The sequence below is a fragment of the Hippocampus comes genome, unplaced genomic scaffold (assembly GCF_001891065.2).
Source record: "Hippocampus comes isolate QL1 unplaced genomic scaffold, H_comes_QL1_v1.1 scaffold62, whole genome shotgun sequence".
In the NCBI taxonomy this organism is placed as follows: domain Eukaryota; kingdom Metazoa; phylum Chordata; class Actinopteri; order Syngnathiformes; family Syngnathidae; genus Hippocampus; species Hippocampus comes.
The window spans coordinates 1949407-1959955 of record NW_017806062.1 but is presented as its reverse complement, the minus strand read 5'-3'; the positions used below and the strand labels follow the sequence as shown (position 1 = coordinate 1959955).

The following is a 10549-nucleotide window of genomic DNA, read 5'->3' as shown; positions in this document are numbered from 1 at the left end:
GTTTTGATTTTGAGCAGCAAATTTGGAGTTACATATTGGTGCTCACCAGGAATGCATAGGCAAAATTGCACAAATTTTCACTTGAAAGAATAGTGGCGATCTTGGGATTTTTTTCTGTTCAATTTTCAAACTGTGTAAATTTAATACACTTCATCTTCAGCATGTTTAGTGCCACTTTTGTAAGTAACCAAGCCCCCGTCCAGGCCACGCCCCCGTCCAGGCCACGCCCCTTCCGCTTTTTTCATCACTCGCCATTGCCATGTATGTACGATTGACGTCAGAGTAAAACCCGTCAATGGCTGCCATTCTATTAATTGAAAATAAATAGCCTACTGCCCTCTCATTATACGGTGTTTGAATTAATTAACCAACCAACAGAATGTCTTTTACAACGAACATACAACATCTGGGTATCCCACCAACCTATCTGTATTGCAAAACTTAAGAGTCTGTTGCTAAAAACTTAACCAAGGCCTAATTTACTAAACAGGCGAAGCCACCTAGCTTACATCGTGACACACTTTATCCGACAGTTTTGGAAATGTACATTTACTAATAGATAAAATAAATGTAATCACAAAAGGAGGGTGTTTTACATACCCACGTTTCCCGAAAGGGAGGCTGGCTAAAACGATTTGCCCCACGTGATTTTCCTAGTTTCATCTCTTTTTGTTCAAGCACAACTTCCTGCTTTTTACACGTTTAAAACGTATTATTTGATAAACACATTATAAATTAATTATAATATATTTTTCTCGGCGCATCGTGAAGGACGAAAGTGCCGAACGCGCCATGATATAAGCTGAATGCTTTTCGGCTGCTTTGCTGCACGCCTCAAAGCCGAGAAATTCTCTGAGGTCTCCAACTAATGACGTTTTTTTTTAACGCCACATTTAAAGAAGCAGGAGGCTGAGAGTCTAAAGAGGCAAATAAATGCACTCACTTCTCACATATTCTTCCAAATTGATGTCACTCCTTTTTGAAATCATTAAAAACAAAATAAGGTACAGTACTTCCGCGTTTTCACGACAAATACAATTCTAGAGAGCTTCCACTATTGGTAGAAATGTTTCACCACACTTTTTTCATTTACCAGAAAAATTAGAATCAAGATCACGATCCATTTTCATGCTTCGTTTACCATTTAACTATGTGAGTAGCTAAGGTCTGTTGAATTAAGCGTCGTCCCAGTTGTTAAAATGTAATGAGCATGAGAACTCTTTGAACCAAATGGATCAAACAACTGCTGTGCTCCCGGTTCGATAACAGCAAGCTGTGCAAAAAGTATACATAAACCAGTTAACGGTGTACGCTCCAGTGGCGCGGCCGTCTTGCGCGTTCCAGTGAATTGATGTGAGTTTCTATCGTTGACCACTAGATGTCACCTTTTGTCAAGAAAATTTCTGAGATGGCTGAGAATGCACGTGAATGCCGAGATGCGTTCAGAAGAATTGACATGGAAACTTGGACTACGAATAAGTTTTGGTGACATTATATTGCATCATATGATACTGGTTTGGACATTGAAGGCTGTTATTCCAAACCCCAGAGACAAAGCATTAAAAGTACTGCATTTTGAGGCAATGTCAGTCCGTCATTGTTTTTCCATTCAGAATCAAGATCTCTTTATTGTTCTAATTAAAGTTACGGCAAGGGCACATCGACAAAGACATGGACAATTACGAAATAATATGACAAATATTTTTTCCTTCGGGGAAAAATACATCCACGCATCCAATTTCCAATTCGCTTTATCCTCACAAGGGTCGAGGGCATGCCGAAGCCTATCCCAGCTGTCTTCGGGGCAATCGGTGGGCTCCACCCTGAGCTGGTTGCCAGCCAATCACAGGGCACATATAGACAAACAACCATTCACACTCACAGTCACACCAAGGAACATATAGAGCACAGGTGTCAAACTCAAGACCCGGGACGAGATCCGGCCGACCACGTCATTTTATGTGGCCCACGAAAGGCAACCATGTGTGTCAACTTGCATGACCCTTGCTAAAATCTTTCAATATTTACATGTCATGTCTTTGTTTACCGATAGTTGCTTGTTATTGCAATACTAGGGTAGCCTATACTACCTGAGACAAATTCCTTGCGTGTTTTACATACTTGGCCAATAAAGGTGATTCTGATTCTGATTGTGACTTCATATTTGCGTCATGCTTTGAGCCCAAAGTGGAAGATCGGCATCGTAAATAAATCCTTGAGCCAGGTAAAAAGACTCAACGGTTTATTTGTAAATAACAGATTGACTTGCATACTCAAGTCCTATTCTCTTTGTTTTCCCCTTGTGCCTCAATAATGTCAAGAGACATCAGAGGTCATTTGAAATTTAATGAGGCAGCAAGCAGAAAACAAAAGGGGAGAAATACCGAGATGAATCCAATCACTATATTTTCAGTTTAAGTGTCCTCTTCAGAAAGAACAGCAGGTGTTCCCCTTACTTGGCAGTGTTGACCTCGTGGGGGGGCTGTGACATCATTAGGATGATATCACTGCTTTATATCAGATCTCTAAAGTTTTTTGTGACCCCTATCACTTAAAGCACATCAGATCCTCTAAGTAGAAGGGTGAAAGGTCATGGAGTTTGCAATTAGGGAGGAAAAAAAAACATGTAAATGTTTAGGCTGACTGTCATGAATGATACAAATGGGATTTATTATATGTGGAACGCCCCCATTCTTGTCCGGTTGTGTGATGATCAATTCGTAATGTATTGAAAAGACTGCTCTATTTATGCACAGTGCATTTTTGTCTATGACAATTGCTCAAGCAAATATTTTGAGCTCTCTGTGATAATCAATGTACCGGTAATATAAATCTCTAAAAGCAAGCAGGAGTGCTTCACTGTTCTATTTTAACAACAACAACAAATCGTTCACATCGTCTTTCGAGAGGACCAGAAGAAGACCATGTTCTCATTCTGGTAATGGCTAACTTTGTTTTCAGTCTTGTGTATGTGAACGCAAATGTTGAGTAGCTTGACACATTGATAGCAATGACAATTTTTTAAACACCCCAATGGGGGTAGGAGATATCTTTTCATCACGCCAAAGTACAGCGAGCGTAAATTGGTGACGTGCATGGAACAAGATTAAATGAACCCAATAACTGACCCTGACATACCTTTGTACATTGGTAGTACTAGTGACGGTGGTGGAAGAGGATCAGAGGGACATGCAAAAGAGAAAGGGAGCTGCAAAAGCAATTCGGTGAAAAGCAAGGAAATGTCAAGTCAAGCCGACCCCTCTTTGTATTCAGAGAAACAGGCAGCAAGGTATGCACAACCTCCAATTCGAACAAGCACTTTTTGGGGGCATACTGCTTGGATTTTCCCATCTGTACCCACTTTATAGGTAGTTGGCAATTTCACATAAAAGTGTTACATTAGGCAACTTATCAAAAACTTGCTAACTTGACTTATGAATTTAATTTGTTCCGTGACCAAGCCCAAAAGTCATTCAAATTTTATATTCCCCTGATAATAAATCGGTTTTCACCATTGAAATGAATTGGAAAATCATGCGCCACAAGATATGGGGCACAGCTGAGATGATCATAAAGCATCAACACCACGCATCTTGCATGTACACATCATGAACCAATGTGATATAAATGACTAGTCAGTACAATATTCCACACACACTTACACATGCGTGGCCTATTGAGCAATGTCTGTCGCCGACGTTGGCGATGGACTAAGAAATTGGGTCGTTTTCCGCTGGCTGGGTGTGGATTTGAAGCAAATGTTGGTTTAATTGTTTTGACAGAGCAGATTGGGTTGAAGATTGGATCTGAGTGGTCTGAGAAGCCAAAGCCGATTGCTGTTTTGCACACAATTTTGTTGTGTTCTGAAGTCGATTGAATGCAACATTTTGAGTAAATGTTGGTATTGGTAGCTGACCAAATGATTGGCACGTCTGTGTCACAGTTCTGAGGTTACGGGCTCAAATTACTGCTGTGGGCTTCCTAATGTGGGGTTTCTACAGCGGATTCCGCACACAAACCAGAAACATACATTCGGTGCATTGAACACTCATTTGTTCATAGGTTTGAATGGTGCTTTGTTGATATGTATTCAATCCACGATGAGTCCCACATCTCACCCAATGTCAGCTAGGACAGTCTCCAAGCTCACCCACGACCCAAATGAAATGACGCGTGGAACGGATCTTACCGCTTGACTTTCATCATGGCGTTTGCCTCGTGTTTCCTGAGCAGACCACTGAGGATATCGCCAGTGTCACAGCGGCTCTCCATTGCGGACAAACCTGAAGAGCAGGCCGCAGAGAAGATTTCACTCCTGGAAGTACTTAGCAAGGCGCATTCCGCCAGAGTCGTTCCGAGCGGCCGAAATCTCACTGTGAACGATGACATCACTTTAAGTGACGATGAAGGAAGGTAGATATGCAGCATCTCCTTGGTGGCCTACTTAGGTAAACCGATATACCTTTCTGACAATAACTCTCTGTTTGTTGGTGACAGGCCGCAACCCAAACAAAAGCTGAATAAACAGGTAACCAATAGAGTGAAATGGGTTTTCACGGAATCTGTCATCGATCTTAAAATAGAATTTCAAGACACTTTGCAGTCTGGAAAGTGTCAATTCAGATAGCATGTTTTGTTCACACCTTCAGTACATTGACGAAATGGGGATCTCTGAAGAACTTAATGAGATCACGTCTTCAACAGATGCGATCCTGCATGAAGGTGAGCTTTAGCCCTCTGAATTTGAACTTGACACCTCCAAGCTGGTTGTAACACCAGACAATATGAAACTATTCGAATATCTATGCATGAACCTGGTTTCTAGTCTGTCGACTTCCTCATGCTATCATTGGTTTATTTCCACCAGATCACCAATTTAGGGCCAAGCTGGATGATATTCTGAGGCCGAAAGACCATCATGGCTGTGCCGAAAAGGTGACCAAACTGAAAGAGGTGAAGCTGCAGTCGGAGGAGATGAAAGACGGTCAATGTGTGGAGCACAAACGCGTGCAAAAGGAAAGTGAACTCACAAACCTCAGGTAAGACCTTTTTTCTTGAAGCACTCGTCTCTTACAAGGTCTTTGGGCTGTGTCGAGCCTGTGTTTTTTTTTTTTTTTTTTTTTGGTCAACATCAACAGATTATCGTTGAAACAACAGCAGGAAGATTGCCTGAATACCATCAAGATGGCCCAACTCAACATTCGTGAGGTGAGGAAGAACGGTGGCAGTGATTTTGGATCCGTACGGCGAATTGTTCAAACGCTGTTGTGGATGTGGAAATGATCTGACCTTTTGCCCTTGGGGCTTGCATTTCCTGTGATCCCAGCTTGAAGAGGGACTCCGGCAGGCCCACATGCAGTTGTCTCAGGAGCGTTGCACAAATGCAGAGCTGCAGCAAAAACTCAAGAGTCAGGACTGCAAGCAACAGACCATGGAAGAGGACTACAAGAGAAGCAAACATCATGCGGTATTTCTCAACCCTTTAAGAGCGTTGGCATTATGGTGCTGCAATTTGAATATTGAAGTCCAGATCTATCAAAATCTAGTATTTATTTAAATCCAAGGTCAAATTTGATGGGCATAGTTTTGAATAGGACGGCCCGGTGGTCGCTCTCATTTGAGATGAAAAAAAAAAATAGTACCTTAGAGATGGATGACCCCATCCCAATCCATCCGGAGGCAGTTGCAAATTATTTAGATGACTCCAGGCCTCTTGTGTTGCCATATCTACCTCAATAACATTTCCTCCCATTCATTGAACGGGTTCCGGCTCCTTTCTATTGGTGGGATGTGAAAAAAAGACAAAAATGTCCGATATCGTACAAGAATAATTGTTCGAACGCTGTTGCGGATTTGGAAATGAATCGACTTTTGCCCTTGCGGCTTTTGTGTTTCATGTACCGCAGCTTGATGTGGACCTCCAACAGGCCCACGCGCAGTTGTCTCAGGAACGCTGCACAAATGCGCAGCTGCAGCAAAAACGAAAGAGTCACGACTGCAAGGAACAGATGATGGAAGAGGACTACAAGAGAACCAAGCATAATGATGCAAGTCTCAATCATTTTAGAACGTTGGCAATTTGTTGCTGCTCTGGAGCTGTTTGAATATTGCTGATCAGATCCACAAAAATCTCTTTTTTTTTTTCTTTTAATTTCCCATGGAACTTATCCCAACAATATTTCAACCCTAACTCGCCACCCTTCATCTTCCAGGAGCATCTGAGAACTGATCTTGAGGTGGCCCAGGCGCACAGCAGCACCAAACAAAAGGACCTCATTGAAGAGAATGAAGGCCTCAATGAGCAGCTTGGAGATATTCGCCAAGATCTCCGACCGACCAGTGACCACCAGGCCCAAAGTGTCTTGGAATGGAACAATATGATTGCGGGATTGAAGTGCGAAGTGACGCTAGCGAATGTCCGACTGGCAGAGGCTGAGCAGCTTCGGTTGGAAATGGAGAAGGCTCTGCTCCAAGAGAAGGAGGAACAGCAGCGACTTAGAAAGAAGCTTGCAAGTTAGTAGCGGTGGGATTGTTGGATGTTTTCTTTTGCCATATGATTTTAACATATACCACGGCAAACTAGCTGTTCGCACCTTCGCCTCACAGTGACAGGCTCTGCGTTCGAATTCCAACTCAGGCCACCCCGTGTGGCGCTTGCGTATTTTCTACATGCTTGTGTGAGTTTTCTCCGGGCACTCCGGCTCACTCCCACATTCCCAAAACATGCTTGTTAGGTTCATTGAAGACTAAATTATCCACTGGCGTGAATGGGAGTGTGAGTGGTTGTTTTGATGTGCCCTGCCCTTAACTGGCGACCAGTGCAGGTGTGTAGCCCGACTTGTGGCTCTGTAAGATGTTATTTGGATTTTTAAGGCCATTACTAATTCCTTTGATGCCTTTCATACAGGTGTCTTTGCCATGATGAAAGCTCACCGATAATTCAGTTGTAAAAGTGTTGACTGACTTGACGAGTCCTAATTCAATGATCTCTCCAGTTGAGAAGGCCAATCAACAAGAGGCATTGACCAATCTGACCCGTAAGCTCTCCAAGGCGAAGGCATATGGCAACTCAATGGAGAACGAGGTACCTCGAGTGCAGTGCCAAGTCTGATGATCGCAGAACCACATGAGCAAAAATTATATATTTTTTAATTGAGTGCTCAGTGCTTGGTTCCAAGGGCTCCAATACGACACAATGGAGTAGACCACGTCATTCAACAATCTCATGCGTGCAAAGAATGAACTATCTATTATTTTACAGCACAATGCACTGAGTTTTGTTTCAAGGAAAACTATTATTTTACAGCACAATGCACTGAGTTTTGTTTTAAAGCACATATCATTTGGACCCGGTTTGCACCAAGTTTATTTTTGGGGTCACGTCACATTCGTGGACCATACGTTCTGAGAACCACCCGTATACAATTCAAACTACGAGTAAAAGTTCAAGTCGTTTTGTACGTGTCAAATAATTAATACAAGGATTGGGGGGAAAAAAGGCCTTTGCTAAAAATGTCTCTCCTTTGTCATTTAGCTGCTGGAAAGAGAAGCCGAATACATCCAAGCTATGAAAGAAATGAAGGCGCAAGCAAGTCTTTTGGAGGAAAGAAAAAAAGAGCTGATCATTGCGTCGCAGAAACAGAATGAATCTCAGGCCGCAGTGGCCCAGGAGGCTGCGCCGGGGTAAACACAACAATACAGGACCCTGTTTTCACTTATCTAGCAAGTTATCGATCAAAAAAATGAACATGTGTGTATGTTTTGTTTTGTTTTTTTTTTTACCCAATACGTCGCATCATGTCACTGTGTGCCACATGAGACTGGAACTTGACAACTTCAGGATGGAGGCTTGCGCAAAGCAACATGCCAACACATTTGATGCACTTCAGACGGAGGCTCAAGAAGATGCAAGGGTGAGTGCTGCATGTGTGGTTCGAGCCGTTCCTGTCTCACAGCTATTATCATACTTTTATTATTATTTTTTGCCAGAATTGGCACCTTTGAAATGGCACACAACAAACTGACAATTTTCACGAGGTTCCGTTGGCAAAACGGAGGTCTCATGACATCATGCGTTATCGAAGTTTTGGTTTTCAAGTTTGGTTTGACTTTTGAGAAGTGTTTCTAAAGTTTTGGTTTTCAAGTTTGGTTTGACTTTTGAGAACTGTACCGTTTTGATCCAACTTTCAACTTGTTGACTTGCTGTGCGGTTGCTGCCGCCAATACCCCGATGCAGTCTTTGGAGTGGAAATGATCAACCAATTATGTTTGAAAAATCTCATCTCCGGTGAACCAGACAATTAAATAGTCCAATATTCATTTCTGTAATGAATTTGTTGGCAACAGATGGCAAACCAAACAAATGCTGACTAAAAAGGTAACCAATAAGTGAAATGAATGTTTAGAAAATCTGCCATCTGCTTTGAAAGTGAAATTCAACAGTTTGAATTTGGCTACCATGTTTTGTTTTGTTCACACATGCAGCACTTCGACAACACGGAGATCTGTCAAGAGATATCAGCTGAAGATGTGCCCCGCCCCACACATCGCGAAACTTCCTTGACTCCTTCAAACCTGAACTCATCACATTCAGGTAATAATGTTGGTTGCACTGCCAAACAATGTGCACATTATCTAAGCCTGCCTTTCGACTTCCTCAAGTAGTTGGTTTTTAGTCGCCAAAACACCCGTTTAAGGTTAAGCTGGAGGAAATTGTAAGTCAACAAAAGTGAGCCAAGTGAAACAGTTGAAGGCAGAGTTGGAAGAACAAAACGGAGGAGATGCTCAATGTGCCATGGAGCGCATTCGTATTGCAAACGGAAACCGAAATGGAAGATCAAAGTTCACGGGCATTATTTTATGGCGTTGCCTTTGAGACATCAGCGATGGCAGATTTCTCTTGATGTTTCGATGACATGATGGACCAATGAGGGAATATTTGCAAATAAAACAACGTCCATCAGTTTGAGTGTGAACCAAGTTTGGGCAATTTTTGTCAACCGACGCAACTTGTTGCAAATCGACAGAGGCGCTCTGCGCCATTTGGGCGTCAACGCAGCTGACTCCAGTTGTGTCCAATCAAAATTGGAAATGTTAAGTTTCCTTGGGAGGAAGTCAAAGCTTTCGCGAATGATTCCTCCCACGACACGCTGAGAACCGCTGCGGTTCAATGACATCAGACCGAGAGTAAACTGGCTGAGCTCCGCTCACTCATATTTGAAGGTAAACATATTGAAAATCGTTGGATTACTTACAAACAGGGCGGCCGGGTGGTCGACTTGTTAGCATGTCGGCCTCACAGTGCAGCGGTGCGGGGTTCGATTCCAGCTCCGGCCTCCCTGTGTGGAGTTTGCATGTTCTCCCCGTGCCTGCGTGGGTTTTCTCCGGGTACTCCGGTTTGCTCCCACATTCCAAAAACATGCACGGCAGGCCGATTGAACACTCTAAATTGTCCCTTGGGATGATTGTGAGCACGGATGGTTGTTCGGCTGTGTGTGCCCTGCGATTGATTTGGCTGGCAACCGGTTCAGGGGGTCCCCTGCCTACTGCCCGAAGACAGCTGGGATAGGCTCCAGCAACCCCCCGCGACCCTTGTGAGGATGAAATGGATTGGAAAATGTATGGATGGATGGATTACACAAACACTCAACCAGTACGTGGACAAGAGACCCATGATGACCCGTGTGTAGACTTTATTGGCACATCGTAAGAGTGACAAAGTTGGCAGATGTCTTCGCTGATGTACAGTATTTCATTGCGCAACGTGTGCTTGTCCGCAGAGCCCCCACGTCCGTTGGCAGGGGATGTAGAGGTCGATGATGATGACGATTACATATGGAGTGATGGAAGCTGTGAGGCGATAGCAGATGGCGGCAGGGCACCCGACCAGCAGCCGGCCGGCCGCCAGCGGAGGGAATGGCAGCGGGAGAGCGACCTGTTCCTGGATCTGCAGCGATGTGGGTTTCAGATGCTGGAGCGGGAGCTCAGCACTCTGAACACCCGCCTCCAGAGCCTCCAGATTTGCGCTCTCCCGCTGCTCACTTCCATCGACGACAACCTTCGGCAGATTGCGCAGTCACCGCCGAGCCCGGTCCGGTCCAGGTGGACTCTGAGAAGAAGATGGGGCAGGTCAGGTGGTGAGGGGAGGAGAACGACCGGAGACATGGATAGTCTAATTCCTGATGAATAATAAAAGAAACGTACTTTTATCCTCACATGTTGATTCATTGGTCAAGTGCGCCGCGAGGCGCCTCTCTCGTCCCGCTCTGCCGCTCTCCACAGTGATGCGGCGCTGCCAGTTCATCCTCTCTCTGTCTTAACTCCTCGTCTGAGACGGCAAATTAGCATCCATGGCAAATAGCGATGTTGTGTGGAACAGTGAGCTACAAAGAACGCACCGACACTCGGCGGGCTGCATTGGAATGTTCCACCGGAGCGATCCAGACATCGAAAGTGAACACACTGCCTTATAGTGAATGCTCGACCCCCCCCCCCCCCCTAAAAAAAAAAAAAAAACAAAACAGACCAAACGATTTTCACTGTGATTTTA

The 10549-nt window shown here is 44.1% G+C and overlaps 2 protein-coding genes and 1 long non-coding RNA gene across 6 annotated transcripts in view; 1 reads left to right on the top strand and 2 right to left on the bottom strand.

The window, feature by feature from the left end:
• The window catches only part of LOC109529844 (ankyrin repeat domain-containing protein 7-like), a 5237-nt gene extending 3440 nt beyond the window's left edge, over positions 1 to 1797 (bottom strand). For 2 of the 3 annotated variants that reach the window (XM_019893336.1, XM_019893337.1), the window contains exon 1: positions 601 to 926. The gene's annotated coding sequence lies outside the window, so the exon portion shown is untranslated. The other variant, XM_019893338.1, reaches the window with a different exon arrangement.
• A 348-nt stretch (positions 1798 to 2145) lies between these two features.
• Positions 2146 to 10208, top strand: LOC109529829 (plectin-like). Of its 2 annotated transcripts, XM_019893311.1 has the most exons (15): positions 2146 to 2938; positions 3155 to 3289; positions 4234 to 4413; positions 4498 to 4528; positions 4650 to 4722; positions 4868 to 5039; positions 5139 to 5208; positions 5327 to 5467; positions 5907 to 6047; positions 6213 to 6513; positions 6996 to 7084; positions 7535 to 7683; positions 7820 to 7913; positions 8485 to 8593; positions 9780 to 10208. In XM_019893311.1, exons 1-15 carry the CDS (start codon positions 2925 to 2927, stop codon positions 10187 to 10189), a joined length of 2109 nt encoding a protein of 702 aa, XP_019748870.1. In that variant the 5' UTR covers positions 2146 to 2924; the 3' UTR covers positions 10190 to 10208. The 2 variants fall into 2 exon arrangements, with proteins under 2 accessions (XP_019748870.1, XP_019748869.1); XM_019893310.1 differs by lacking the exon at positions 2146 to 2938 and having other exon boundaries at positions 2954 to 3289.
• The window catches only part of LOC109529850 (uncharacterized), a 9426-nt gene continuing 8891 nt past the window's right edge, over positions 10015 to 10549 (bottom strand). The window contains exons 2-3 of the long non-coding RNA XR_002170894.1: positions 10204 to 10382; positions 10015 to 10108 (exon numbers count right to left, since the gene is read on the bottom strand). This is a non-coding gene — a long non-coding RNA (uncharacterized LOC109529850). The remainder of the gene's footprint in view (positions 10109 to 10203; positions 10383 to 10549) is intronic.